Below are 27,600 nucleotides of genomic sequence, written 5' to 3' on the forward strand. Positions count from 1 at the left end.
AAACCTGATACACTTGATTTGGAAGACCATGGCATCTTTTATCTTTACGAATCATTTTTTGTTTTGATACGCTGATTGATACGACGACTGCTACGGAAATGATACCGATGATACTGCAGATGACACTGCAGATGACACTGCAGATCAGACCCTGTTTCTATGCCGCTTGCATTTGCCGACACACTGGCGGCTCCAACTGCCAAACTGGGGCATTACATGCGCCTCGGAGCTAAAACAACCCCCTCCAAATCTCGCGGCGACGCTATCTCGGCTTGCAGTATGGGGTAGTCTATCCGCATTGTGGGGGAGATTAGAGGATCTAGACCTCCGGAATTCCGTCGCCTGCTCTCTTTCCTCATTAATAAACAATGCGGAGACCAAAAATGCTTCTCCAGCAAATCTCATCATCCTCACATCATTCATCATGCCTGCTACTACTACCAACTGGAAGACCATTGCTGCTCAGCACCGCGAGAAGCAGCGTGATGCTGTACCGACAGAATGGCTCCTCCCAGAGAAACAGCTCCAGGGGCTGAAGAATAATGGAGATGGTAATGGTAGCAAGCTTATTGAATCCAAGGCTGTTCAGAGGTCTGGACTTTTGACGGAGAAGGAGATTGTTATCACGGAAAGGTATACTGCTGCTGAGTTATTGAGCAAGATACATTCTCAAGAGCTCTCTTCAGAGGAAGTTACTGTGGCGTTTTCCAAGCGTGCAAGTCTTGCTCAACAATTGGTATGTAACATTGAGACAACCATTGGGACCAGTACTAACAGAAGTAGACATCGTGTTTGACCGAGATTATGTTCAAGGAGGGCATTCAAAGAGCTAAAGAGCTTGATGAGCAATTAAAGACAACTGGAAAGCTGGCTGGTCCACTCCACGGATTGCCCATCAGTCTGAAGGTATGCATCATCACCTTCAGCATCAGAAAGCTTACTAACAAAACAGGACTCATATCGCGTAAAAGGCCATCATGCCACCGTTGGATATGTCGAGTTTCTTCGTCAGCCAATTCCTGACCACAACTCTGCACTCGTTGACCTGTTGCTCGACGCTGGAGCTGTTTTGTACTGCAAGACAAACCTGCCCCAGACAATGATGGTAAGCTACAACATGCCCTATTGGATTGGCGACACCTTCTAATACCCCGTAGACAGCAGATTCGGAAAACAACATTTTTGGAAGAACTCTCAACCCTCACAACACCAGCCTTACAGCAGGTGGTTCAACCGGCGGTGAAGGTGCTCTCGTCGCCTTTAGAGGATCTCCCCTCGGCGTCGGCAGTGACATCGCCGGCTCCATCCGCATTCCCTCCTTATGCTGCGGTATCTACGGATTCAAACCCACCTCTGAGCGTGTTCCCTTCGGAGGCCAATCAGAATATCCTTTTCCTAAGGACCATATCCCCGGTATTGCGCCAGTCGGTGGACCCATGGCCAACTCCATCGAAGATCTCGAGTTATTCATGAAGATTACTCTTGCTCAACGACCTTGGAATTACGACCCCACTGTTGTTGATATCCCCTGGAGAGACCTTGGTGAGGCAGATACTAAGCTTACCATTGGTGTGATGGCTGAAGATCCGGAATATCCTCTGCATCCACCTGTTCGACGTGCTTTAGCAAAGGCTGCTTCTTCGCTTGAGAACGCAGGCCATAAGCTCGTTTATCTCTCTCAAGATCCTAAGCGCAATGCTGGCCTTGGTGCAAGAATCGGATTCCAGTTATTCAGTATCATGGGTCCTGATCTCGATACCGTCTCTCGAGAGATCGGTGAGCCACTTGTTAACTCTGTGGCTATCGCTGTTCATCCCTTTGCTAACGGCAACTTCCCTGTTCCTCCGGATCTGGAGATTCCTGCGAAGATATCTCGGCTGAATGAGGTTCGCTTTGAGTACCTTAAGGCTTGGCAGGAGACGTATCGGGATAACAAGCTTGATGTTATTCTTGCTCCTGGAGCTGCTACCACGGCTATTCCTCATGATACATATGGTGTTCCCATTTACACTCTTATGTGGAATGTGTTGGATGTAAGTTGTCATCATTGTATATTAGAAACTGGGACATGCTGACAAGATGATAGTTCCCTGCTGGTATTATTCCCTTCGGCAACTCATCCAAGTTTGAAGACTCCGAACACGTTAAGGCCAAGGCCCCATTCGACCCCGATTGTAAGTTCTCCGATCAAACACTATTATAACGTAGCTAATCGATATCAGACATTCCAGAGGCTACAGACGGAGCACCGACCGCAATTCAAATCATTGCACCACGATTTAGAGACGAAGAATGTCTCCGAGCGATGAACATAGTAGACAAGGCCATTAGGAACTCCCGAGCAGAGAAGCTTTAGAAGATATGATTTCATTAGAGCGAGCTAGAGCAAAGAAAGCCTGATTTTAATAGCAAAACCAAAGACCAATAAAACGAGATCAAGTCTCAACCCCATCATTACCTATCCATTAACCGTGAAGCTCATCGTAATCTCAACATCCTGGCAGCAGGTCTGCTTTCAATTCTCCCTGAACGTTCCCGCAACAAACTCAATATCACAATCTTGAACTGCTGCGCCAAATCATCCCACTCAAACTCAGGGTTAAGCGCCTTGATGAACACCCTCATCGAAGACTCAGGAATCTTGGTTATCGCGCAGACATCCTCTGCCGAGAGAGCCTTTTCCATCGCCGAAACAAACTTTGGCGCCAAAGAACTCTTGTACGTTGCAAAGCTCTCTTCTTCAACAGGTTCCTCCTTAGCAACTTCAACTACAGCCTTGGTCTCAGTTTCAGGGCGTGTTCCAGTGAGGACTTGCTCGAGGAACTGTTCATCAAGAGGTTCAACGTTGTTCTTGGCTGCATCGTTGCCAACTTGCCATGGGATACGCCTCTTCTCTGCATCATCCATGATTCGCCCGACGATCTTCCTCGTGCGGTTCTTGACCTCTTGATCAGCATCTTCGGAAACATCTGCATCGATGAGTTCGCGGTAGTAGTGAATGTTTTGCACCTTGAGTTGCTCAGGCTGAATCTGCCACTTGGCAGCAATCTCCTTATGCAAGTCAAGAACAGCGTGGCAGTTCTCCTTTGCGACATCCCAATTCTTGTCTTGACATGCCAATGCGACTGCGATCTTGAGATCTTTGAAGGCAGCTGAGCGCTTCGTGTACACGTTGCCGTAAACAAGATCGTCTGTAGGACGTCTCGCGCCGCCTCTGGCAAGATGTCCGAGATATCGCATCATTCTGGTGTAGCCTTTGGTCTGCTTCTCAAGCTCACTGGGAATGTTCTCTTGAAGTCTTCCCGCGATAGCTGCGACATCTAAGCCATCCGTGGTGAGCATTCGTTCAAAGACGGTGATGATGGTACGGCAGTGCTCGAGCTGGATGTTTCGAAGCTTGCAGAAGTGCACCATATCATAGGCCTTGCTCTGCTTGATCTCAGCGACGTTCTCGTTCTTGGTAATGACCCGCACGATGATCTTGTCAAGAAGCTTGAGAAGATTGTCGTTGAACGTCTTCAAAGGCCAGCCAGTGTAGGGATACAGCTCGACAACGTTCTCGTACCAAACCCAGTCAGCATCCATTACAGGAACGTCATACTGAGGATTCAGCCCAAAAAGCTGCCAAACCATACTCAAAGGCCTCACACCCGATCCCGCAATCGTCATGAGATTACCAAAAAGACCTCTCATCAATCTCGTAACCGTATCCTCAGCCTTATCCAACACAACAGGAGCACTCGTTCTCATCGCAGCAAGCTTCGACATAGCCGCCATAAGCAACGAACTCATCAGATGGCCAATCTCAGGACTTCCTGCTTCAAAGTTATACTCCCTTGAAGCAACAGCTTGGCTAAGTGTATCTCTCATCATGATGCGTAGCGCGGCGATGTGTGATTCATTGCACTTCTCCATCCAGCGGATTGTGTATGGACTCTTGAGGTTGACGAATTCATCCCAGCATACCCATGCTAGCATTGAGCCGACGCCGCGCTGTTGGCTGAGGTAGGGAAGGGCGAGGATGGGATGGTCGGGACCGGCTTGGCTGACGAGGGGGCCGGCGTGTTGGCTTTGGGATTGTTCCATGATGATGCCGGCGTCGAAGCCATCAAGATGAAGGATTCGATCGTCAAGTGCACAGCAAGGCCTAGTAATATTAGCATAAGAACTCTTGAACAAGCGTGTATCGTAAACTTACTTGGCATCAATGGTAGTGCCCTTCAACTTCGCCAGCATCTGCTTATACGGTACCGTCTCAATATTTAATAACATCACCCCCATCTCCTCAGCATGCTTCTCCAACAATCCCGTCAAACTCTCAAAAGTCATCGACTTGGTCGCCTCAACATTATTCTGAATCTGCGTCTGTCTCATAAGCCTCTTCATATCATGCGTTCTCTTCGACGTCGTCTGAACAGAGATCATATTCGCAAGACTTGTAATAACAGGCTCAAGGGCAGTCTGTAACTCCTTGTTGACCTTTCTCAAGTCACCCAGCATCTTGTTCTTCTTGTTGAGAATGGCTTGATCATCGGTGCGAAGGTTGCTGGTTATGAAGGCTATGTACTCGCTGCGAAGAGGCGCCGTCTTCTTGTCGATCTTGGAGGAGAGCGTGTCGACGAGGGTCTTCGAGAGTTGTTGGAGATCCTTTTGGCTGAGAAGGGCTTGGAGTTGGGGAACTGCGGCGGTGATGTCGTCGTGCATGGAGTTGATCTCGGCGATGCTGAGACCCTCGAAGATCTGGGATAAATCCCGGGGACGAACGACTTGGGCTGAGTAGGGCAGATAAATAGCGTTGGCATCACTGAGATTGACCAGTCTAGAAATCTTTGGCGCCAACAAAGATTCCACACTGTTCGACATGATGATCTCGGTGATATCCTCTCCAAAGTTCAACTTGGTCGTATCCAAGATCTTGTGGTTCGCCAAACCACGATAGAAGTAAAACTTCTCGCCAATGTTAGCCACGATCAAAGACTGAGGTCCAGCAAGCGCCGTGACAGCATTGATGTTCGCCGAACTCAACACAGCCGAGACTTCCTCTTCGGTCTCATGCTTCTCCTTGGTCTTGATCTGCACGATGAACAAGGTATTCATCCGTAGACCGGAAGCCAAATTTCGCGCGTTATCAGTCATGCGCTCATCGACGACCACCACTATGCTTTCCAACTGTTCATAGTAAGCGCAAAGGGTCTTCTCATCCTTGAAGGGAACGTTGGAAGGAGTGCTTCCGGTGGATAGGAGCATTGGACCTTGGAGTTGAGATCCGAAGATGCAGGGAAGAACAACAGCGGACTTGTTCTGTTCCGTGTTGTCGGCATCTGAAGACATGAACTCGATACCAGTGCTGAAGCGAATGATTTGTGCATCAGAAGCAGCCAGGAAAGAGGGAAGATTTGAAGAGTCAGTGGTCAAGATCGCACGTCTCTTGTCCGAAACCTGTACCTCACTTTCCACCTCGTCATTCTTCTCAACCTTCTTCTCCTCCGCAGCTGCAGCAGGCAGAGGTTCAGAGATGGTGAAGTCCGCGCTGTTGATAGCTTCAGGAAAGCAAGGGCTGATGAGCTTCTTGCTGTCGCACATCATGTTCCTATCCGTCGTCGCCTTGGGAAGAATGGAGCAAATGATGGAATCCTCATCACGCTTGATGACCAAAGGGCAGCAGATGGTAGCATCCCCAATAGTCGCCTTGTCCAAAGGAACAGGGATGATGTACAATATCTACTCCTATCAGCACAATAAACAGAGATTCACGTCAAAGAGCGACTTACCTTGTCAACGTGATCTGCAACCATCAGCGCGGGGTGCGTTCCCAAGAACCTCGTGATCTGCGTCTTTGTATATCCGGAGATAAAAACACAGATAGGCTTTTCAGTCAGCGTATCATTGTCTATCCTCACATAGTCCAGAAGATCCTGCTGGTTGAGAAGATCACCGCTGTGCTTGATTCCAGAAAAGGTCGTTCGTTCTGTCCAGCAGCAAGTGTTGCAGTCTTGATCTGCGAAGCAGAAATCATAGTAGGTGGGAGTGCGTTCTGATACTGCTAGGATGGTGATTTGTCCTGACACTATGGGAATCTTGAAGCTAGCCGCTGGAGCTTGCATGATCTGAAAGTCATCAAACACGGCTATCAATTGTCAGCATCAGTCAGGTTCTGTGAGTGTTTTTTATTCTTACCAAGATGTTCCCTAAACCCCTTCATCCGCCTCAGTAAAATCTCTCCCATCTCCCCCAAGTCAACGGAGTTGAAAAAGTAGTCTTGACTGTAATTCGAGATATCAATCTCTTCGATGCCATTCTTCGTTCGACATAACAATATGCCCTCAGGGCTGAAAGGATGTGCAGAGCCAACAGGCAGATTTTGTAGTAGTTCCGCTATCCGACCCTTTGACGTAGCCAAAGGGTCGAAGAAAGTCTTACGTACCTTTTCCATGATGATTACTGATGAAGATCCGATAAGTACTTTGGGGGCAGTTAGGCGGCTTATATAAAAATGAAAATGCTACCGCGTGAGTCACACGGTATGTAGGGCTGAGAGTTGAAGGCGAGTTTGGTTGCTACACTCTATGTGGAAGGTACCGAATATGCCTTGACATGGGAAGTGAGTCATGTTGGGGGCGCAGTCAGACCGTCGTGAGGAATGTCTGGGGTAAACCAACACCGCCTTAAAGCTCATAGGGCTGTTGGTTCTCCATTGTCCGGGATGTCTGAGGGAACTGTATTCAAGATTTTCAAAAACTACCACTGCAAGACATTCATTTCGATATTAGAGTTCTCAATCCAAAATTTGATGAGAATAATTAACAGTTCGTAGAAGTCAGCCAGCCGCCGTAGAAATGCATGAGAATCGTCTATTTTTAGCGTTTACCCCGTATCTTAGTGAAGCGCTTGCAATGCGCCGCGAAATGGAACCTTGCAGCGATCAGAATCTGGACAAGGCCCTAGTTGAACGTCAATAGTCGTCTCATGCAATGACGGTTCAGGCCTCTCTCTTTGCATATTCGGGGCCGTTCTGGCCGTTCTTTTGGTCCCTACGCCTCACGTATTCTGGCTTGCGCCTCAATTTCATCAAGGTTCATCAAGGTTCATCGCGCAGATAAGCTTTTGGCTGCCTCTCAAAGCGGGCTTTGATTGGTCCGATAAGCATTATCTGATAAACCTGAGCACCGCCGCATCGTGAACACGACTCGATGAGGATGTTGAAATTATTATTATTATTATTATCTTTTTTTTTTTCTGAGTAAATACTCTGTCAATTGATCCAATGAACTCTATACAGACTGTAATTTGAATCGCATGTATTCCGTTCATTGCAGTGACTTTGCTGTAGCAATTGCTTGGTGCGAATAATTCCGCTTGAAGCAAGCAATTGGCGTCTATTGATGTACAGTTTTCCACGTACTTCCGGTGATCGCAAATCTATCTTCGAGATAGAGATATATCTTCTCACCTTGAGAAGCTAGTTGCCGTTTATTTCGCTGTATATTGACGCTCTCTTGCTATCAATTGTTGCCCATCAACCTACCCTGAGCAGGATGACTCATCACACCTTAACCCAAATTTGCTCTCATTCACTTTTTTTCTGCGTCTCAAAACCCCTACCACCAACACCTGAGTTACACCTTCAAAATGACGACACAAAACCCTCCTTCAGAAACACCAGCACTCCCTCCTAACGTAATAATCTTCACCCCTAAATCACCTTCATCCGTCAACGCCCTCCTCAACGCGCGGATCTTCACCCGCCTCGTCGCCAGCTCATCCTGCACGCCCGCCAAACTAGCAGCCGTCAAGAAATATCCCGGTGTGCAAGAAGATTTCTGTCTCATCCACCGCAATGCTGTGCTCATCTTTGACGGAAGTGACGATGAGGATGTGCATCATGAGCATTTCAGAGTGATTTGTCTTGCACTCAAAGAGCATGATATTGGCCTCGATGTTGCGGGCTGTATACATGACGCCACGGATGCGCTTGCGGCGGGGTTTCAGCTTGATAAGTTGAATGATAAGGCGGCTTTGGTTATTGATCTTGTCGTGGAGGAGGATAGTGATGAGGATTCGGATGCTTGAGAGCCATGGTATGGGAGCATACACTGCGGTTATTGGCAAAAAGAGGGCTCGAGAAGAGCCATGAGTTGAAGTCTTCGACAAGGGAAGAATCGCCCGGATAATCAATGAAACTCATTCTGGACACTCAAGATCCTAGCTCATATTGGCGGGTCACAATTCGTCGATAGCTTCGGGAAGGCTAACTTTCTGACGAGGACCATTGGCTAGGGATAGAGGTAGTCACCAACAATGAGATTGGGGGTCCTATTATTAGACTTCTATATAAGAGTTTATACTCTCGCATCGCCGACTTATAGTAATGATGATCAGAACCATACACTCATACCAAACTAGATACATTTCTCATCCAAGGCAGTGAATTCAAACCCTGACCTCATCACCAATCGGTCTACATGCACCTCATTCAGACATGTTCACATCATCAATCCACCACAGGATAACCCAGTTTGCCAATGCCAAAATCGTCAACACCCATAAAGGCAATCCCACAAGATTATGAGCAAGACCCCATCCAAGCAACGTTCCACCAACCGTAGGTCCCAGAATCCGAGCAGCACTCGAAATACTCGATGCCAAACCATGAACCGTGCCCAACAAATTTGGACTTGGCGCCGAGTCATTGACAAGCATCATAGTAGCAGGGTTCACAAACGTTCGAGACAGTACCTGTAGACTCAGAACTGCAGATAGGCAGGTCCATACCAGAGCATTATTATCTGGCAGAAGAACCAGGTATGGGAGGAGGAAGTATGCAATAATGCTCAGTGGAAGAAAAGCACTGTATGAAGCCTTTACGCCCAGTTTGCCGATGAGTCTGGGGTATATAAAGAGTTGAAGCGGGATGCCGATGGTCCCGATGATTGTGTTGGCTAAGCCCATTCTCTCGCTTGACAAGCCTAGACCACCGGTGAAGCGGAAAGGTAGATGGAAATCTGTAGAGTCTGCTTTAGGAGTGGGCAAAAGACTGAATAAGATGGAGTTGAATGCCGAGACGTGAAGTGATTGTAGAAAGCGCTGTAGCATGTTGAGACAGACGTTCTTTGTCAACACATCTCGGAACGGAGGACGAGTCTTGCTGTATGCTTTAGCTGGTCTTGAACTTTCCCCGGATTCTTGGTCGGCATCATGATCCATCAACTCCTCAGACGGATCCTCAATATTGATAGCGCTGTAAAGATGCTCATTCTTCTTCCGTCGAAGGATGATTCGTAGAAGAAGTTTTCCGAGTCTACGTCCAGGATCCGGTCGATGTCGGAGATGCGAATGCGTTTCATCGAGGCCAAGAATGACCAGAAAGAACGCTGACATCAAGATCGAGAAGCAGAAGAGGTTTGGAAGTGAGTAGGGGAACTTTTCGAGCCATTGCACGCCCTTCTCTCCACCAAATAGAGAACCTGGGCCAAAGATGCGAGGAAGAGTGTGAACGGGATCAGCCATGAAACCTGTCAACAGAGGTCCGATGATGACTCCGACGTTGAAGCACATCGGCAATAGGAGAAAGGCTCGCGTTTTATGCCTGCAGAAATTAGCATCAGCCTATAGAACATTCGACATAAGGACATTCAGCTCACCGCTTCTCGGGAACAATTTCAGAAACCATCGTCCTCAAAACCCCGATATTCCCATTCAACGCACCCGCACAAAAGCGAAAGAAGAACGCCCCGCCAAGCGATCTTGAAAAGCCCATCCCCAGCGCCGACAAAGACGAGCCCCCAAGTCCAATCAACAAAACCCTCTTCCTCCCCAGTCTCGGATGGTCAGCCGCTCTCCCCCACCACATAGACGTAAGACACTGAGCCGCAGCAAATGTAGCAGTGATATAACCCATCTGCTTCGGAATTTCCGAAGGATCAATATCGGGATTGAACCATTGGAGCTGAAAGAAGAGATATGAAGCCAGGGAGCGCTCGCTGAGGGGTTCTGCGAGACGCGCGAGGAGGATCACGGCGAGTTGGCCTTTGTTTGGGAGGGAGGACCATGATACGGGTGGTTTTGGGGGTGGAGGGGATTGTGGTGAGGGGCTGCGAGAGAGGAGAGGTGTTTCGTCTGATTCTGAGATTTGGGGGCTCTGAGGCCTAGAGGATGGTTTTGGGGTCATAATTGGAGGTGCATGTGTATGTCTTTGATGCCAAGATGAAAGTGGCGGGTGAGAATGAGAGAAAAAACGTTGGCTGATGACGGAAGTGGAGAAGTCGGCGTTAGTGTATATCCTCGCATCAACGTGGATCCACCAGATCAGATAAGATATAGATCACAAACTAACGCGATTCTCAAGGATAACGAATGCCAGGGCAGCATGATGTGGTTGACGATTGTATCGTTGATTAAAAATATGTGTTGTCGCTCCCATAGGCGCCCCTTGCGGGGCTCACCGAGTCACGATCAAGTAGATAGAGCAAAAAAGATAATTGCAGCAATCGACAAAAGACATACAACAGCGGGGATTCGCTGGTCGTCACCGACCCAACTACTAATCCGCCCCTTACCAGCTTATCTATGGGAGAGCGGACGGGATCCCGAGTTCTCTGATAGGTATGGTCGTATGTACTAGCCGAGTCACTGCCAGGACCTATGTCAAGTCTCTTCCTAGCTGACTGTACACTAAAGCCATCACCGCGATAACGGGACTGACAGGCATGTGAGAACAGGGAGTCAACATATCTCTGAAGTCTGACAGATTCTTGCAGTTCGCGTCGGTAGCAGCCCTGTCAATTCCAGTTGCGACTCGGGCTGATTGATGAACCAGCAGACGGGTTTGATAAAGAAAACTTTGAACCCTGCATAATGAGAAGGGGTATAAGTGGATGCTATGCGAGTTCAAACAAGTGCGACAGCCTCTCGAAGGGCTAGAATTATATCAGGTAAAGATGATCATGGTGTTGGTTGATTGATTCCAGAGGAAGGGTAGTAAAGTCACAGGTTCCTGTACACAAGAACCCACCTTGTATAATATTCAGAACTAAAATGCTTTATTAGTAACTCCTCTTAAGCTTATACACCAATACTCTCTCCCCAGCCTGTTACAAATTAATCCCTCGCCTAACATAAATTCTAGCTAACCAAGTATCTTGATTCTGATATACTAGTTAATATAAATACCTAATCGACTCAGAATAAGTAACTTACCTCACTCAATATCTTCAGGAGTGTCATCCTCGCCTTCAACCTCCGGAATGACATCCGTAGTAGACCCTTGCCAGAGAAATATCCCCAGTCCGGCAGTACCGAGAACCAGAAGGACCTTCAAAATCCAGGCCGTTAAAGCTCCATACTCTATCACCCAGCTCGCTATCCACTGCATGCATGGCGTGACCAGCGCACGACGTTCCTGTTCCAAGTCTGGATTGACAGAATAAATCACCGCAAGGATCGCTAATAGCGTAAGAGTCAATATGATGGCCACGAATACTTGGAGGAAGGCAAGAAAGACAGCGATGTTTTTGGTCGTGCGGAGGACTTCGAAACCAGCGGCCACGAGCGGCGTGACTTGATCGAATGCCGCGTGGACTTGTTTTGAATATGGCATACCCATGGTGACTGTTTGTGGCACGTCCAAGGTAGATGGTTATGGCTATGGGCTGCGAGAATGAAGCATTAATTGCCGGCTCTTGAAAGCCTGAAAGATGTTGGTTTCTGACATCATCATGTGATGTCAGAGTGGCGAGGAGTAAGGTCGCTGACGTTGGTTGTTCTGGAAAAACCATAGGAACACTAATAGACAATACCTGAAAATTACAACAAGACGGACTTCCCCACTTCACTATTAAATGTCGAGTGATGATAACCTTTTGGCCAGTATTACAATCAACAAGTTTGCTAAATAACAACGGCTATTTCAATGCATTCTTCAAGTTTCAAGGTTTTCTACTATAAAATTGACTTTAATAATCGAATCTCGTGAAGCAGATGTAACCCTTTGACTTCAAGGCTAATGGCTAAGCTGTATGCTAAAGAAAAAGGTTTATGCACAGCTCCCATGTATTATTGGTCCATGCCTGGTCGACATGCTCGATAACCATCATATCTTGTCTTCTTTCTTTTTACATCTAATTGAACAGCTCTTAGACCTGCTTAGTCTCACTACCCCGAACGCTCTTACAACCTCGGGCGAAAAAGCCTTGCTGTTCACCGCCTATCTCTTCAGGGACCTGGGATCTCTCAGAGCACCACCTCCAAGACCAACCCTCCAAGCCAGCTTTCTCAAATGCAGTCTTGACCTCCATCTCAGTAAAGCCCATTTTTGACATGGTATGGTTAGACAACTCTTTAGCCATAGTGGCTTCAGGGCAGCCACTCTCTGAGGAAGCAACCAAGTCGATGATTAGGAGGACGCCACCAGGACGAAGCTTTTCGCTCAGCTTTTGAATCATAGCTGCATAGTCCTGTACGTGATGGAGAGCCATACACATGGCAATGAGATCAAAGTCGTTGAACTCTGGAGTGCTGAGTTCTGAGGAAGGCGATGCTTCGGGATTCATCAAGTCCCCGTGTATAGCTCTCATTTTGTCTGCACTGAACCCGCAGAGTTCCGCAAGCATGTTGTATTGCTCAACCATCTTGGAGGAGATGTCAATACCTCGGATAGTGGACACATATGGGGCGAGTGCCTGTCATGATCAGCTACTATCACTAGTTTCAGAGAAGGGAGAACTAACACGAGAAGCAACACCGTTGCCGCAGGCATAATCAAGTATTCTGTTCCCTTCAGGCCTTTCGGGAATACCAATCCAGTCAATCTGCTCGCGCAGCTCGTCAGATATCTGATTACATAGCCGCTGAATCCATGGGTGCTTGAACACTTCAGCGGCGACTTGGCTGTTGATGTTAGCCCGTGGCTGGCCTTGAATTCCGGCCACTTACTCGAAATGCTCTTTGTTCTTCTCTCCAAGGGCCTTGGCCTCGTCAATGATGATACTAGTCTTGTCGCCCATGACTGGCAATATGTCTCTTAGAGTCAGGCTGCAAGGGATTCAAGGTGAAGAAGAAGTGAAGAGAATGATGAAAGATTAAGATTGGAGTGAAAAAAATATTGAACTTTGGCCAATAAGCTTATATATATCGGATGTGTTCAACTGGAGCAAAAGTCTCCGGATAGTATGTCTCCGCAAAGTTTCCGTGGAGACAAAAAAGTGATAGGGGGTTTTGTTAACCTTCAAGGTTCATAGCATTACTAATAATAGAGATGCGAGTATAATGGTGGGAGCTCTTGATGAAACCAGTTATGTTGGTTGATGAGTCTGAGAGACTGATATTCTTCAATACCGAGTCTGACATGGTCTGGACTAGTAGGCATTCATTTCCATCCACCGGTATCATGAAGAGGGTATGAACAAGAAATATTCATGTTACAAACCACATGAGGCTCTGACTTTTCATTAATCGTCTCGAGGACAAATTAATACAAGTGTTCCCATCAGGACACGCTTCCGAGATCATAGGTATTCAGGACTAGTGGGTCGCTGATAGAAAGATGGCCTATCCCGTACAAGCATAGTGAAGAGGCGTAGACGGCGCATCACTGATTTAGGTTCAGAGAGTAATAATTAAGTTCTCGCACTCCATCCAAAGCTCACTACTCAGGTGCACAGACTCGAGCACCAGGTTCATCCTGTCACCATCCATGCCTTAGTAACGCCACGAACTCCCATACAGATTTAGCTGCCAACTGCCGACCAATACTGCCAATAAATATCAGATCATCAAAGGACGGAATCAATCGTCTAAATGTAGCACATATCAGTGGAGGCCGCTCAGCTGACCCTTCGACCGTGCCCAGTATCAGCATCAACGCTAGCATTCAGAACCAACTCGCAGTTCCACAAATCGGTCCAAGTGGGTCTTTCGCACTTACAACCTCTGCTGGTCCGATTGCTTGACTCGATTATATAATCGGCAGTTGGAAATCTGGAAACACCGAGGTCAGGTATCTCAACTTTCTCTTATAAACAAGCTCATAAAACACAACTCAGACATCCAATTATTTCTCAGCCCAAAACCTTATCTACCTCGTAAACCTTACCCCACGTTTTATCAAAATGACTGTTGCGAATACTACTAAAGCACTCTTCATCGACACAGATAACAATCCCAAAGTCATCGAACGACAAGGCCTCCCGAAATCAAGCAATGGAGAATTGCTTATCAAAGTTCTATACTCGGGGGTTAATCCCGCCGACATCAAGCATGCAACCTTCCTAGGAATGAACAATACAGTTATTGGCCATGACTTTAGCGGTCAAGTCCTGGAAACTACAAAGCCCAACTCTGTTTACAAGCCTTGGAGATGTTGTAGCGGGATACCCGCCCGCAGGTCTTCACCAGCCCATTCATTACGGCGCTCATCAAGCTTACATCACATGCCCGGAAGATATGCTGTTCAAGGTCCCCGACAACCTGCCTTTACCCGACGCAGCGAGTTTGACTGTTGTTGCCATGACGGCCGCTGATGCTATATACAACCTTTTCAAATTCTCTCTTCCTACGGAGAACGAAAAGCTCGCCTGCAAGGTTCCGTTTCTGCTCTGGGGAGCAACAGGTTCCGTTGGGTACTGCACCCTTCAATTCGCCATCGCAAGTGGCGTGTCTCCCATTTTTGTCACTGCAAATCCAGCGCAATTTGAACACCTCCGATCTCTCGGAGTCGAGCACCTATTCGACTATAAGGACGAGAACTTCCACGAGTCTATCGCCAAAACTCTGCGTGACTTGGGCTTTGATAAGTTCTTATACGCATTTGATGCAGCAGGGGCTCCCGATTCAGGCGACCAGGTACTGCGAGCTGCAGCAGACGACACCATTCTTGCTTCGACGGTCATACGGGATAACAAACGCTTCAAGATGCCAGTTGCCGCGAGCAGAATTGACTTTGTCATTCAACCTCCTGGCGCTCCACATCCCATTTCTCTTCCCGCGCGACCTGCGGACCATGCTAGAGCTTGGAAGGCTTTGAACTGGGCTATTGAGAACTATGGAAAGAAATTCCGCTTGCCGCCGGTCCGTGTCGTGGAAAATACTGCTGAGAATGCGTTGGAAGAGATTAAGTGTTTCGTCAAGCCAGGTGGAGGATTTTCCAAAGTTTCAATCAAGCAACCACTAGCATAGTTATTTACAGCCTTAGATGCAGTCTTATGTTATCTGTTTACTCGAGTTAATTTAATTTGTTCAACGTGTTGCTCTTTTTTATGATCTACCTCTATATGGTTTATTTTCCCAGCCTTAGAAAAGATGTATCATCTCTCAGCGCTCCCGCAAAGCGACCAACTCATCGTGACAAGCATCGCAGTACTCCTAGACGACATCGGGATGCAAGAACTTGGATTGATGATGCGTCTATGCTTTTAAGTGGTTCGTTCCCCGTTCCATGAGTACAGGGATGGGACCTCGAGCCTGCCAGAGCCTTGCCGAGGCCCTGCCGAGGACGCAACCCAGATGCTGTTGGTATACAGCCACTAACCTCAGGTTTCTAGTCTAACAAGCCAATGAGCCCAAGAGCGCTAAGTAGATGCAACTGTGTTATTAAAGATTTAATTTTTCGGGGAATTATAAACCGTGCCTCACGTCTTCCTGGCCTGTTGTATCAGGTTCGTCACGATGTAAACCTGGATAGTTCTCATCTTCTCGGCATTTCCAGTGCTTATGTCACTAAGGAAGTATCTAATCCCATACTGAGACACTAGTCAGAGCGAAGGTTCTGAAGGTCGTCGTCAACACTCATTGCTGTACTGTACCCTCACCCCCTTGAGCCTCGGAGGACCATACATCCGCTCGCTTTCCATGATCAGGGAGTTAATCAATGGATATTGAAAGACATGACGCACTTTAGATAAATGATTTGCGCCTAGGAAAATTTTATATCAGCCTGCGGAACAGATATTGATACAGCATCACGCAACGCTGTGGCTACTGTGATGGGCGGCTCTCTATCTCTTTATCCATTTTCGCCATCTGGCACTGCTCCCAAGTAAATTCATGAACACATTGATATAACAAAGTGATAAAAAGGCCAAAGCTAGGCTTGCATTATCACTGCTTGCCTCAAAAGTATTACTCCTAGTCATGTTGACATTGATCAAACTGATTAGCGCACAAGGAAATGCCATTCAATGCCTCCATGGCAAATAGCATTCCTCGCATGTTACACCTGTGCGAGAAAAATAACTCAGTCGCATATAACATGATATTTAATCTTTACATCGGGCCAGTTTTCTGGCATATGCATATGTGTTGCAAGGATCAAAGCCAAACAATTGGCCAACACTCCACTGTTGGTTGAACACATATTGATACATCAACAAACATGGATTATCGGACTTTTGACTCCGCAGTCCGAGCTGAAATATCATGATCAGTTACTCAGACCACCAGTGCGCTCTCAATTCTTTTCATTCTTCGAAATTCCGCAACCAAGATGTCGTCGCCTGCTCGCAAGAAGCGTGCGGATTCAGGTTCGGCTGGTTCAACGCCACCACGTGTAGACCCCGCGGAAAGCGGTCTTCTACCACCAGAGCATTGGTCACAATTGCCAGAGGTGAGCTTTGGAATGCGGTGAAGTTGCTGTCGCTTACTTGGGCTGTTTCAAAGGAGGAAAACACGGCAGAGGATGGCGACTCAGCTGTGCTTGAGAATGCTAGCTCAACTGCGTCCTTAACATCCAGTATTCTTCAGTATAGAACCATCAATGGGAGGGCATACCAGAGTGAGCGGGGAAATCCTGAGTACTGGTGAGTTATAGCGGAGAGGCATGGTTATCACGACTGACTGTGAGAAGGGGTCCTATCGACGATACTGGCCAAGAGGCAATGGATATCAAGTAAGTTCGGGGATATGCATTGGAGTCTAGCTGATGGTCTTGATATCTAGTCATCATGTACTCACCCTCTTACTGGGCGACAAGCTGCACCTGGCACCCGTGCCAGACGATATTCAGGTAAGGTGGACCGGGACGAATGTAATGAGGTATGCTGATTAACATGGTATTTCAGACTGCTGTGGACATTGGAACGGGAACTGGTAAGTACCTTATACGAGTACTGGCCAGCGTAACTGATAATACGATAGGAATCTGGGCCATGTAAGCTCACGCTACCCCAAACAACCGTAGAGTACTGCAGGCTCACACGAACCTAAGGGAGTTCGCCGACAAGTTCCCCAATGCTTCCGTCATCGGTACTGACCTCGCGCCGATCCAGCCTGGCTGGATCCCTCCTAATTTGGAGTTGTAAGCCTTTGCAATTAGTCCACGGTATCTCCATCCATTTGGCACTAACGTTGATCTACGGCAGTCAGAAGACTGCACTCAACAGTGGACTTTCCAACCCAACTCCTTTGACTACATTCATATGCGCTGGCTCGTCGGCAGCATCGCAGACTGGAAGTCTCTGTTCAAGGAAGCCTACAAGTGCCTTAAACCAGGAGGCTACATCGAGAGCTATGAGCCATCATCACGTGTCGAAAGCGACGACGGCACAGTTCTGCCAGGCAGTGCGCTAAGCCAGTGGGAGAAGTTCTTCGTTGAAGGTGGATGTAAGATAGGACGACCGTTTACGATATTTGAAGAAAAGATCCAGAGAGAAGGAATGAGAGAGGCAGGGTTTGTGAACATTGAAGAGCGGGACTTCAAGGTAGGTCGTTTCCCCATGCTAGAGTTAGTACTGATTAACGTTGTGACAGAATCCTGTTGGAGGATGGCCGAAGGATCCAAAGCAGCGAAGTGTTGGGCAGTACATGCAGGCTGCTTTCGAACAAGACGCACAAGGAACTGTTCTTCACATGGCAACTGCGCTGGGATGGACCGAGGAAGAAGTCACTGTCTTCATCTCGCATTTTAGACATGAGATTCGATCACCCAAGATCCACTCGTATTTCAGACAGAAGATTGTTTGGGGGCGAAAGCCTCTTTAGAGATGGACTATAGGTTTTAGTGATTATCTTAGGGTTATTGAAACTTCCTCTCCTTATTGATTGAAAAGGAAATCAATATTCTATTGCTACTTATCAGTCCATAACTGGAAGGAGAGCATCCAATCCAATTTGGGAGCCCACATGATATCACTCAAATCGATATCCACAAAGAAGCTTTCATCACCAGGGGAAAAAAGTTGAACGAATTCTCAAGTCTCGGGAACCACGCCGTGATCTTATGCGATACCTTGCTACCGATGCCTTGCATTTTTCGCATTCTGTAAGAATTGTTGTAACTCGACTTTTGTCTCAGTAGCTCCCTCAACCAGCGCCTCATGTGAGTCCAGAATTTCGAAAGCCTGTGTGACAACACCACAGAACTCGGACACGAAGCCGAAGTATACTTAAGTCCATTGCCATTCCCAGAGCTAAGTTGCTACCATCTTGAGCTGAGCTGGCGCTAATCATCAGTAAGCTAACAAAGACGAGCCCTCAATCCTTTATCATTAGGTGCTATAGAACCCACTCATTCTTGTATAAAGTACAAGATCTTCAGGCACAAGGACATCAGCAACAAGGACTTCAACCAGCTCCACAATAGCATCAAACAGGCTTCCAAAGAAAACAAGTCTCCCATTAACCCCCCTAAGAAGAATTTTAACACAGACATCCTAGAACCGGGGAGCAGAAAACACCGAGGATATCTACTCTAAGTGATAAAAAGATTTAGGTAAATTTAGTATGAGCTTAGAGGAGCTTTAGATTGGCCATTTTTGTCACTTAGGATAAAGGTCTTAAGTTTTCTTGCCCACCCTGGTCAACCAAACTGCCCCGTTTTTCTAGAGCCATGTCCCACAAGTCCTGGAGCATCACGGCACCTTTGATAAGGTAGCAAAGAGAGAGACCAACCAGCTCAGCAGATTCTCAATCAACCCTCTAAGCAAGACGAGAGTATCTTATCCCCTTGTTCTAGATTGTTTAATAGCAAGCTTGCACATGAATTGGCTTTGTCACGGGCATTCAACAGGGTTTGCCATTGATTACTGAGTAGACAGTCAAGGTATGCCAGGTATCAAAATGCATATAGATGGATGCCAAAGATGGAAGATTGGTGCAGATGCAGAGTTAGGTAGCTTTACACGGGCGTCTAGAAAAATGTAATAATTAATTTCGTATATTAAAAACGCAGTAGCAGCCAATCTCAGCCTCATGGTGATTCACATCGCACTTCTCCAGTGTCACACCCATATTATGAGTGATCACGCTTGATAGAGAGAGCTTACAATCCAGAACCCGCATTTAATGTCCTCTGTATGCCCCATCATACCCTGCCGCAGCCCGATCATCAACCCTCTGATAATCAGCAGGTAACTCAACCAGGTTCTGCGCATGCATCTCATGTGTCCTCTCGTCATGCAACTCATATCTCGTCTCTTCATTAGGTTTCCCCGCATCGCTATCCGTCAATTGCTGCGAAGACTTTCTGTTCTTCCTTCGTAGCACAAGCCAAGCGGCAAGACCTATTGCTCCAAGCCCTCCAATAACAGATCCGACCGCGATTCCCGCCTTGGCACCGGTGCTCAGGGAGCCTGTTGACGGGGTTGTCGAAGGGGTTGTCGAGGACGATTCAGCCGAGGATGTCGAGGAGGACGCAGATGAGGACGCAGACGAGGATGTCGAATCGCAGGAACCGTATTCAGCTTGGCATCCAGTGCTACAATAGTCTTTTCAAGAGAGCGAGTCAGCATTGTTGGACTGTGTATGGGATACACGTCCTTTTCGCGGGGTCACTTACCCGAGGTCCCGCCACAGTACCCCTTTGCCGAACAGCAATCGCCAAACGTGCTGTCTTTGCAGGTGGCATTGATATCCGAGTTGGATCCGCAGTTTCCATCAATAGATATAGCGCCAAGGCTCGTTGATGACGCCGCCGTCGAGGTTGAAGTCTCGTCAGATGTTGCGGTTGTCGTGGAGGACTCGTCACCGGATGAACAAGTACCGAACATACTTTGGCACCTGTCGATAGCTCGATGTCAGTGACGTCTAAAAGAGTGTTGGAGAACCTGACGCTGGCGATGCCGTCTGGATTGACTACACGCCCGCCTGGCTAGAAGACAAAGGTAACACCGCTCTTGTCGGATCGATATCAAAACAAACACTAGATTGCACTCACCCGGCACCACAATAGGTTGCATTCTTGCCGCAGTATCCCTTCTCAGAGCAGCAGTCTCCATACGTGCTCCCTTCACATGTGATATTGCTCGTGGACGTCGCACCACATGATCCCGAAGTGCTCACAAGTTGCCCATCAGCACTCGACGAGCAGCTACCAAAGGCTTCTTGACATCCTTCCGAACAGTACGCGGAAGTCTTGCCGCAGAATCCTTTTTCGGAGCAGCAGTTACCGAAAGTGGATGTGAGGCATGTTGCGTTAGTTTCGGAATTAGAACCACAGTTACCGTCTTTGCTAGTGGGATTTTTTGCGCGCGGTAGTAGGACGGGAGAGGATGAGCTGGGACCAGTTAGGGGGAAGTTAGGGCAGGAGGTCCGTGTAGCTTACAGTCCAAAGTTGAAGGGGAACGAGGCTGAGGCTAGAGAAAGTATGCAGAGAAAGTACAGCAGGGAGAGCTCCATGGCGACGATGAGTCGCTGGTTTGGCTCTGGCAAAGGCAAACGACGCAGAGGAATTCCCCCTCGGCGTCCTAGCAGGGCACAATGCCTTTATGTGGGCTCACTCTTCAAAACGACCCTTGCAAAAGCGCTGAGGTTAATTTGATAATCTCCCTGCTCCACCGAGTCCACTCCCCCCAAGCTTCATTTGCCCCATAGGGCTAGACCAAAGTACCTAACAATAGACTCTACCCCCAAGAGAAGAGAACGTGAGCGGGCCGGCCCGATATCGCGCCCATTCAAGTGTTCTCATCTTCTAAAGCAAGACGCCGGCTTCAAGTCAGTTAACTTGTCCAAATAGCTAACTGGAAGCCCAAATGATGTTGTAGCGCAGGCAGTTGCACCGTGATGTGTCTGTCCAGCTAAGCTAAGAATGGGTATATTTTTCAACAGGGGACATTCATGTCAGGAGCAAGGTCATGGTTTCTCATCCAGGGTGTAGAAGACGCCTAGCTATTCTTTGCCATTGCGCCGTCTTAAATTCAGGAGAGACCTGCAAGAGACCAATTGCATCGAAAGCCGTTGTCTGGGATAGGCCCTGAAAGTTTGGCGCATGCTTACGGTGGAGAAGGATCACTGGGGACTGAGGTTCGAGCTCCTTGACAACCAATCAAAGCAAGTGATGGAGTCGAAGCTTTTGGACCCCAAGCGCGGTTTGACCGCTTTAAGCGCGGCACGGTTCTCTATCAGTAACGATCGCCTTACCGGTTCTTTTAGTCCTGCGAGCTAAAAAAGCATCCTCGCGGCACATGAAATATTTCAAGATCTTGGCGTCAGCGTTATTTTAGATGTGGAGATAGTATTTATTAATAGGGCTTAGTGTTGAGACGGTCAAATGTCTCCGACGTGGCGCCTGGGACTTTGTAGAATGGGACATATAATAGGCTTAAGAAGATTCGAGCCTAGCAATCAGATCTTCTGTCCCTGCTTCAAGTATCTTCGACCATGTTAGCCTCTTTCCCTCATGTCGTCGGCCGTCTGGCCCTGGTTCTTGGACTTCTACCCAACCTTGTCCTCGCCCAGTGCGGTCCTGACAACGATGGAGCCCGCTGCCCTTTGAACGTCTGCTGTTCCTCGGCCGGATACTGCGGAACAACGAGTGTCTACTGCAGCGACGGTTGTCAGTCAGCGTACGGGAGCTGCTCTGTACCTACGGTTCCCTCTTGCTCTACTGACGGTAAGACGGCATCCAACGGCCGTCGTGTTGGCTACTGGCGCGTACAGCAGGCTTGGGACCGGTCTTGCGATGTCGTCCTTCCCTCCCAGATCCAGACCAACGGATTGACCCATCTTATCTTGGCGTTTGCCGATTTCGACTCTAGCAGTTTCGCAGTGGGCGCTCAGAACTCTCAAGACGTTACCTACTATAAGCAGTTCACCGCTTTGCAGAGCAGCTCACTGCAAACGTGGATTGCCATTGGTGGCGGCAGTTTCTCTACCGAAACTTGGTCTTCTATGGCAGCCTCATCGAGCTCCCGATCTGCGTTCATCTCGTCTCTCAAATCCTTCATGGAGACCAACTCCTTCCAAGGCGTTGACCTTGACTGGGAATTTCCGACAACCTCGAACGCCGATGCAGAAAACCTGGTCTCCCTCGTCCGGGAGCTTAGAGAAGCTTTTGGAAAAGATTTTGGCATCTCAGCGGCGCTGCCAGCGGACTGGGGTAGCATCCAGGGCTTCAATCCTGCCGGTATGGCCAAATATGTCGACTTCTTCAACTTCATGGCCTACGATCTACACGGCTGGGGCATTGACTCTGAACCAGCCAAGAACGCTGTGACCTACCAGGCGAGCATAGTTGATATCGCCAACAACCTCATGCCACTGTGGGCGAACCAGACCGATCCGTCGCTCATCAACCTCGGCATCCCCTTGTACGGCCGCGGGTATACCCTCTCCTCCTCTAGTTGCAAAGAAGCTGGCTGTGCTGCCTCGGGGCCAAGTGAAGAGGGTTCTTGTGTCAAAGATCCGACGGGTGTCATGGTGCTAAGTGATATCAAAAAGGCCATATCGGCCAATCAAGCCACCGTCGAGCTTGACAGCAAGGCTATGCAGAAGTATGCGATTTGGGGAAGTGATCAGTGGATAGGCTATGACGACGCTGATACGTTAGCACTGAAGATGGCATGGGCTGATGGATTGTGCTTAGGCGGCGCTGTATTCTGGGCGCTCGATAACAACGGCGGTGCGTGGGGTGGTAAAAGTAAAAGCCCCTGCCGGGCGTAAGGACTAGTGGCATCTACCTACTATCGAGGCTTCTACAGCATCTCCCTATACTGCAATACTCCTAATACTTTAATATTACCCCCGCCTTCCGCAGCAGTATGTGAGACTTCCTTTTAAAGGTCGTTTTTCGCCACGAGGGGACAAAGATCCCATAGTTGCCAGATCCACCGAAGTCCTAGTAGATCGAGGCGTGCATAAACCACCTCAGATTTAGCGCCAAGTTGCGATCTAGCCAAGCTGCGGGACGTGTAACGTTCAATATACGCCACCACTTGGGTAATGGCCAATGGGATATAACCTAGAGTACGAAGATGAGCGGCGACATCTTCATGAAAATCTCATTGCAGCTTGTCGCGGAGAAGCTAAAGGGTTTGGACGTCATCTATAGTTAGATTCAGATGTTATCATGGCCAGAAATACGTCTAGTTCACGAATCCTGGTTACACATTCCTCTATCCATGAACCTTAGCCGCTAGTAGAAGCATGTTAGTCAGCTATGTCATTTCATCTGATGTTAGCTGAGAGGAGCTGATGGAAGATGCCAGTAAAACCAAATTTCTCATTGAACAATGCCTACTGCAATATCACTGTACACATATAAGTAAACAGCATCTGCCATATTCTAATATTCCCATACTAACCAACTTTGATTCTTAAAAGCTATTGGCACTGACCACAAGATCAGTAATAGCTGTATCTACATCACCAACATGGTCATTAAGCCCTGCAGCTACCATCTTTTGCTCCTTATCCTTAACCCTAATGCTTATCACCTTTAATTTCTGGCAGTATTCTTGGAGGCTAGATACTAAAAGCTTGACGGTGTTCAGTGTCATGGACTGGGACGCGACGTCCATTGCAGGATAAACCTTCTGTGTGAGGCAGAGGCTGACTGTCGATATCTGTGCCTGAAAAACTTCCAAGAGGGAAAACTTATGGCCGTCCACTTGAACAACCCCGTATTGAGCCCTGGTATCAAAATGACGAGACATCCAGAGGTTCCAATCAGAGACACAGTCATTTGCCTTTTGAGTGCTTCGTTGATGTTGGGCATAGCCTTAGCAAGCCTCTCGGCGTCTTTGTCATCCTTCTTCTTCGCTATGATATCAAGGGCTGCTTCAAAGGCGCGCGCTCCGGCTTCGAGCGATGATAGCTCAACAGCCTCCTTAGCAACCCATTTCCCGAACGCCTGTGCGCTCTGACAGAAGGTCCTGTTCGCTGCCACTGCTTCGATGACTTCAGGTGCCACCGCCTCAATGGCACCTTCGGTCGCAGCAGCCCCTGTACCCTCGGCGACTACGGTAGCCGATGCTTTGCCAGCTGCTATTTCTGTTGCCACTGCTTCCCCTGCCGCGGTTGTTGCAACTTCGGCACCAATTGCTTCTTTAGCAATAATGGCTGATGATGTCTATGGCAATACTCGAGGGTCAATATACCTATGGCCCGGAAGTTATAAAATTCCTTGTGCTCTTTGCTCAAAGATTAAGAACATCAATCAACTCTTTATCTTTTCTATCCACACTACATGCAGAGACCCAAAACTCCAATACTACTCAATTTGTCTAACATTCCTCGCATCGATGTTCACCACCATATCATTCCTCACCCGCTAGAAGGTAAGTTTCTCTCAACTCGTCACCTCTGAGAAAATTCCATCTAATTCAAGCAACTTCTAGGAGTCGGGGCTGGTCTAAAAGGCATAAAAGTCCCATCATGGAGCGTTCAAAGTGACAGGGCCTTCAACCAGACACACAGCATCACCTCTGCCATATACTCCGTCAGCACTCCGGGAGTCACCCACATCGCTGATCCTGAAGAGAGCGCCAGGGTCGCTCGCGCCATGAATGAATATTCCGCCAGTCTGCGAGATGCAAACCCGATGAATGGATTCTTTGCGACAGTCCCGTCTCTGCAGCACACGGTTCTTGTACTCGAGGAACTACGCTACGCTTTTGATACTCTGAAGGCAGATGGAGTCACCTTGTTCACCAGCTATGCTACTCCTCAGGGATATCTTGGATATCCCGAATACGTTCCCATCTGGGAAGAGCTGAATCGCCGCAAGGCTATTATCTTTGTTCACCCCATCAACAACATTGCGGCTGTCTACTTTGACGACCGCCTTCCAATGCCCGCTTTTGATTGGCCCCACGAAACAGGCCGTACAGCCATGGACATGATCCTCAACAGACGTCTTGAGCAGTTTCCCGATGTTAAGATCATTCTGTCGCATGCTGGCGGAACACTCGCTGCACTTGTCCAAAGAGCCACAATGATAGCCCTGCCTGAATTTGGAGACATCATGAGCGCCGAGGATATCATTAAACAGGCGAAGCAATTTTACTTCGATGCGGCGCTTTCGGGAAGTCAAGAGGTCTTTCCTATGATACTGGGCTTCGCCAAGCCGGGGCATTTGCTTTTTGGCAGTGACTTTCCGCATGCGCCTGAGGAACTAAGCAAGGGCTTTACTAAATTTGTTGATACTTTTCCATTGGAAGATAAGAAGAATAGGAATATTTACTATGAAGCGGTTTTAAAACTGTTTCCGAGACTCTAGGGAAGTCTTTCATAAATAGGATTTAGGGATGAGGTAGATATTGGTTTCTTGAATAGTCCAGGGCAAGCTTATAAAGACAAAATCTTTAATCTAAACGCAGTTCCATTTACTGGAGTCCTTCAGCCAAGACGCAAAGCTCTGCAGTCCAGGCTCCTGTGCCCTCAAAGTCTCTATATCTGCCTTCCAACCCGCATTTCTAAACCACTCAAAACTCTTTGAGGCATCTTTCACCATCCATAGAACGGGGTATGCTACAACTTTGTATGTCTGGGGTAGCTCCTCTCCAACCACTTCTCGGAAGATCTCTTGTAGCTCAGAAAAGCTCAACTCATCACCCGCCAAAGCCGTTGCCTTTCCCGCCCAAGCATCTGGGTTCAAAAGTGCTTTTGCTGCAAACACACCAATGTCATGTGTGCTAATCAACTGCATCTTTCGATCTCTTGGCATTCCCTCTGCCCAAAGGGACGCCATCATCTGACCAAAGAAACCAGGGTTATAGCTATCCATAAAACCAGTTGGTCTCAGGATGGTCCATCGTTTGTTGTTCTCTTTGCATAGTTCCTGCAGTCGGAGCTCAATGCGGTGCTTGGCGGCAAAATGAGGAATCTCAGTTGGTTGCGACCAGCTAGTCTCGTCGCCACCACGATCCACACTAGAGAAGACGATGTGATCTACTGATGGATGCGACGATGCTGCTTCAATGAGAGGGAGTGCTTGTGCCTCATCATTTGGCGGAACTGTAACTACGAAGATCGATGATATGGTTGGGTGTTGGTCGAAGATGGGCTGCGGCGTCTGGGTATCTCCTTGCACAAGGGTAATTGCTGGATACTCTGCTTGGAGAGATTGAGCCTTTGGCGATTCAATAGATCTTGTCAACGCAAGGACTCTGGTGTCTTCATGTCCAGGCGAGCTGCTAAGGGTCTTGTATAGGGCGTCGATGGTGGCTTTGCCTTGTTGGCCAGTAGCCCCGACGATGAGAATATTTCGCGTCATTTTTAATTGTTGTTACCGAAAATTGTGGTTGTTGTGGATTGTTATATTTTTCGTTTATCGGTTTGCGACGAGGCTGATATATCAGCTGCGGAGACTTTTCGGAGGCTTTCTGCCTTGCTTACCAGCATGGCGCAGCGGTAGCTGAGCATTACCTGGGTGGCTGACAAGAAGCACTAAAGCGATGATCTGCGAAAAGCCAAATTTAGCTCACTCCTATTCGCATTACACGTAGTTATAGTCCCGGCATAAGTAGATCTTATGCCGAAACGCCGCTAGGTGAATGCTGGTTAGACAATCTGTAGCGCTACGTGTAGTCCTCTGATAAGCTGCTACGGCATATTCCAATTTCAAGTTCAATTTCATTTCAACACTGTCTAGGGTGCTCTTGTATCCTTGTTCCATCAGCCACTGGTTTGAACGAGGAGTCAATCGTAGAGTGCAGGTATGTCAATTTCAGTCCCATCTCCGCTCCTGGGTTAGTGGACGAGGCGAAGATGAGCCCGATGGCGCTGATGGTTTCGAGCTGTTCCTGATACCATGCGAGAATAAAATGAATTCTATCGAAGAAAGTACCGCAATCATACCATACCATTGAGTCTAATTACAGTCATGACAAAGCCTTCTACATCCCGACTGTTACCCAGTGACCCAAGAGATATAACGAAACAGAAGAAGAAGACCAAAAAATAACACAGTCCTTCTCAACCCTGTAAAAGTAGTCCAATCGGATTCCAGAACAGACTGCCATATCACTAGGCCAGTAAGTTGGCAAATTTGCCCTCACACTACATAGGGCACTCCTGGGCGACCTTGTCAGGGTCGGCGCAGTGGTACAGCGCGTTAGGGCAGCAGACTTGGCCGACAGGACAGAAATAAGAGTCTCCGCACTTGGGACCGAAAGTTTGAATGGGCGGAGATGCTGCAATAGTGATGGTGGGTTGCTCGCGGTGCCGAAGTTTTGCTTGGGCTGGGGGTAGAGCAGGACATTCCTCAAAGCACCCGATTTCAAGATCTCCGTTGACAAGGACCTCGCAGCATTTGGGCTTGCCTGCAGGGCAGACTGAGTCACCACACTTAATAGGATATTTCTGGGGAAGGGCAGTTGCAGCGCCGCTGAGAGCAATGGCGACAATGATGTTGTTGAAGAGCATGATGAAGAGTTATGCAATCGCTGTTGCGGG

The 27,600-nt window shown here is 48.0% G+C and overlaps 12 protein-coding genes across 12 annotated transcripts; 6 read left to right on the plus strand and 6 right to left on the minus strand.

The window, feature by feature from the left end:
* Positions 1–424: 424 nt before the first annotated feature.
* FOBCDRAFT_179513 (amidase signature domain-containing protein) lies at positions 425–2,544 on the plus strand (the record flags this gene model as incomplete). The annotated part of the gene is made up of 6 exons (XM_031177655.3): positions 425–736; positions 784–906; positions 953–1,105; positions 1,158–2,033; positions 2,087–2,174; positions 2,223–2,544. The coding sequence occupies 6 exons, from the start codon at positions 425–427 to the stop codon at positions 2,354–2,356; spliced, it is 1,686 nt and encodes a 561-aa protein (XP_031048788.2). The 3' UTR covers positions 2,357–2,544.
* Positions 2,296–6,433, minus strand: FOBCDRAFT_157885 (uncharacterized protein; the record flags this gene model as incomplete). The annotated part of the gene is made up of 4 exons (XM_031177656.3): positions 2,296–4,147; positions 4,199–5,721; positions 5,772–6,127; positions 6,178–6,433. 4 exons carry the CDS (start codon positions 6,431–6,433, stop codon positions 2,479–2,481), a joined length of 3,804 nt encoding a protein of 1,267 aa, XP_031048789.2. The 3' UTR covers positions 2,296–2,478.
* Positions 6,434–7,629: 1,196 nt separating this feature from the next.
* On the plus strand, positions 7,630–8,070 carry FOBCDRAFT_271679 (uncharacterized protein; the record flags this gene model as incomplete). The annotated part of the gene is made up of 1 exon (XM_031177657.2): positions 7,630–8,070. The coding sequence occupies one exon, from the start codon at positions 7,630–7,632 to the stop codon at positions 8,068–8,070; it is 441 nt and encodes a 146-aa protein (XP_031048790.2).
* A 354-nt stretch (positions 8,071–8,424) lies between these two features.
* Positions 8,425–10,183, minus strand: FOBCDRAFT_290903 (major facilitator superfamily domain-containing protein). Its single transcript, XM_031177658.3, has 2 exons — positions 9,642–10,183; positions 8,425–9,586 (listed from the first exon to the last, which is right to left on the minus strand). The coding sequence occupies exons 1-2, from the start codon at positions 10,166–10,168 to the stop codon at positions 8,470–8,472; spliced, it is 1,644 nt and encodes a 547-aa protein (XP_031048791.2). The 5' UTR covers positions 10,169–10,183; the 3' UTR covers positions 8,425–8,469.
* Positions 10,184–11,197: 1,014 nt separating this feature from the next.
* FOBCDRAFT_249147 (S-adenosyl-L-methionine-dependent methyltransferase) lies at positions 11,198–13,001 on the minus strand (the record flags this gene model as incomplete). Its single annotated transcript, XM_054703959.2, has 4 exons — positions 11,198–11,607; positions 12,170–12,677; positions 12,726–12,885; positions 12,931–13,001. 4 exons carry the CDS (start codon positions 12,999–13,001, stop codon positions 11,198–11,200), a joined length of 1,149 nt encoding a protein of 382 aa, XP_054559934.2.
* A 1,033-nt stretch (positions 13,002–14,034) lies between these two features.
* Positions 14,035–15,236, plus strand: FOBCDRAFT_219412 (uncharacterized protein). The gene has a single exon (XM_059609530.1). The coding sequence runs from the start codon at positions 14,293–14,295 to the stop codon at positions 15,169–15,171; it is 879 nt and encodes a 292-aa protein (XP_059464539.1). The 5' UTR covers positions 14,035–14,292; the 3' UTR covers positions 15,172–15,236.
* A 1,241-nt stretch (positions 15,237–16,477) lies between these two features.
* FOBCDRAFT_130575 (S-adenosyl-L-methionine-dependent methyltransferase) lies at positions 16,478–17,970 on the plus strand (the record flags this gene model as incomplete). The annotated part of the gene is given in 8 exon segments (XM_059607871.1): positions 16,478–16,597; positions 16,802–16,879; positions 16,910–16,996; positions 17,052–17,079; positions 17,128–17,140; positions 17,171–17,287; positions 17,306–17,690; positions 17,740–17,970. 8 exon segments carry the CDS (start codon positions 16,478–16,480, stop codon positions 17,968–17,970), a joined length of 1,059 nt encoding a protein of 352 aa, XP_059464540.1.
* Positions 17,971–19,126: 1,156 nt separating this feature from the next.
* Positions 19,127–20,687, minus strand: FOBCDRAFT_219416 (uncharacterized protein). Its single transcript, XM_031177663.3, has 4 exons — positions 20,531–20,687; positions 20,144–20,482; positions 19,766–19,986; positions 19,127–19,694 (listed from the first exon to the last, which is right to left on the minus strand). Exons 1-4 carry the CDS (start codon positions 20,602–20,604, stop codon positions 19,270–19,272), a joined length of 1,059 nt encoding a protein of 352 aa, XP_031048796.2. The 5' UTR covers positions 20,605–20,687; the 3' UTR covers positions 19,127–19,269.
* An 898-nt stretch (positions 20,688–21,585) lies between these two features.
* On the plus strand, positions 21,586–22,866 carry FOBCDRAFT_130038 (glycoside hydrolase superfamily; the record flags this gene model as incomplete). Its single annotated transcript, XM_031177664.2, has 1 exon — positions 21,586–22,866. The coding sequence occupies one exon, from the start codon at positions 21,586–21,588 to the stop codon at positions 22,864–22,866; it is 1,281 nt and encodes a 426-aa protein (XP_031048797.2).
* Positions 22,867–24,391: 1,525 nt separating this feature from the next.
* Positions 24,392–25,423, plus strand: FOBCDRAFT_238300 (amidohydrolase family protein; the record flags this gene model as incomplete). Its single annotated transcript, XM_054703963.1, has 2 exons — positions 24,392–24,482; positions 24,543–25,423. 2 exons carry the CDS (start codon positions 24,392–24,394, stop codon positions 25,421–25,423), a joined length of 972 nt encoding a protein of 323 aa, XP_054559938.1.
* A 90-nt stretch (positions 25,424–25,513) lies between these two features.
* FOBCDRAFT_129715 (uncharacterized protein) lies at positions 25,514–26,419 on the minus strand (the record flags this gene model as incomplete). The annotated part of the gene is made up of 1 exon (XM_031177667.2): positions 25,514–26,419. The coding sequence occupies one exon, from the start codon at positions 26,417–26,419 to the stop codon at positions 25,514–25,516; it is 906 nt and encodes a 301-aa protein (XP_031048800.2).
* A 785-nt stretch (positions 26,420–27,204) lies between these two features.
* On the minus strand, positions 27,205–27,570 carry FOBCDRAFT_271690 (uncharacterized protein; the record flags this gene model as incomplete). The annotated part of the gene is made up of 1 exon (XM_031177668.2): positions 27,205–27,570. One exon carries the CDS (start codon positions 27,568–27,570, stop codon positions 27,205–27,207), a length of 366 nt encoding a protein of 121 aa, XP_031048801.2.
* Between the last annotated feature and the right edge of the window lie 30 nt (positions 27,571–27,600).

The sequence above is a fragment of the Fusarium oxysporum genome, chromosome III (genome assembly GCF_013085055.1).
Source record: "Fusarium oxysporum Fo47 chromosome III, complete sequence".
Classification (NCBI taxonomy): domain Eukaryota; kingdom Fungi; phylum Ascomycota; class Sordariomycetes; order Hypocreales; family Nectriaceae; genus Fusarium; species Fusarium oxysporum.

Bases quoted from the DNA above. Each gene is read 5' to 3' on its own strand.
- FOBCDRAFT_219416 (XM_031177663.3), bottom strand. From the start codon at position 20,604: ATGGAGCTCTCCCTGCTGTACTTTCTCTGCATACTTTCTCTAGCCTCA. The intron at 20,483-20,530 runs GTAAGCTACACG...AACTGGTCCCAG, and splicing joins TTCCCCTTCAACTTTGGACT to CTCATCCTCTCCCGTCCTAC. The intron at 19,987-20,143 runs GTGAGTGCAATC...AGCTATCGACAG, and splicing joins GCAACCTATTGTGGTGCCGG to GTGCCAAAGTATGTTCGGTA.
- FOBCDRAFT_290903 (XM_031177658.3), bottom strand. From the start codon at position 10,168: ATGACCCCAAAACCATCCTCTAGGCCTCAGAGCCCCCAAATCTCAGAA. The intron at 9,587-9,641 runs GTGAGCTGAATG...TAATTTCTGCAG, and splicing joins GAAATTGTTCCCGAGAAGCG to GCATAAAACGCGAGCCTTTC.
- FOBCDRAFT_219412 (XM_059609530.1), top strand. From the start codon at position 14,293: ATGACTTTAGCGGTCAAGTCCTGGAAACTACAAAGCCCAACTCTGTTT.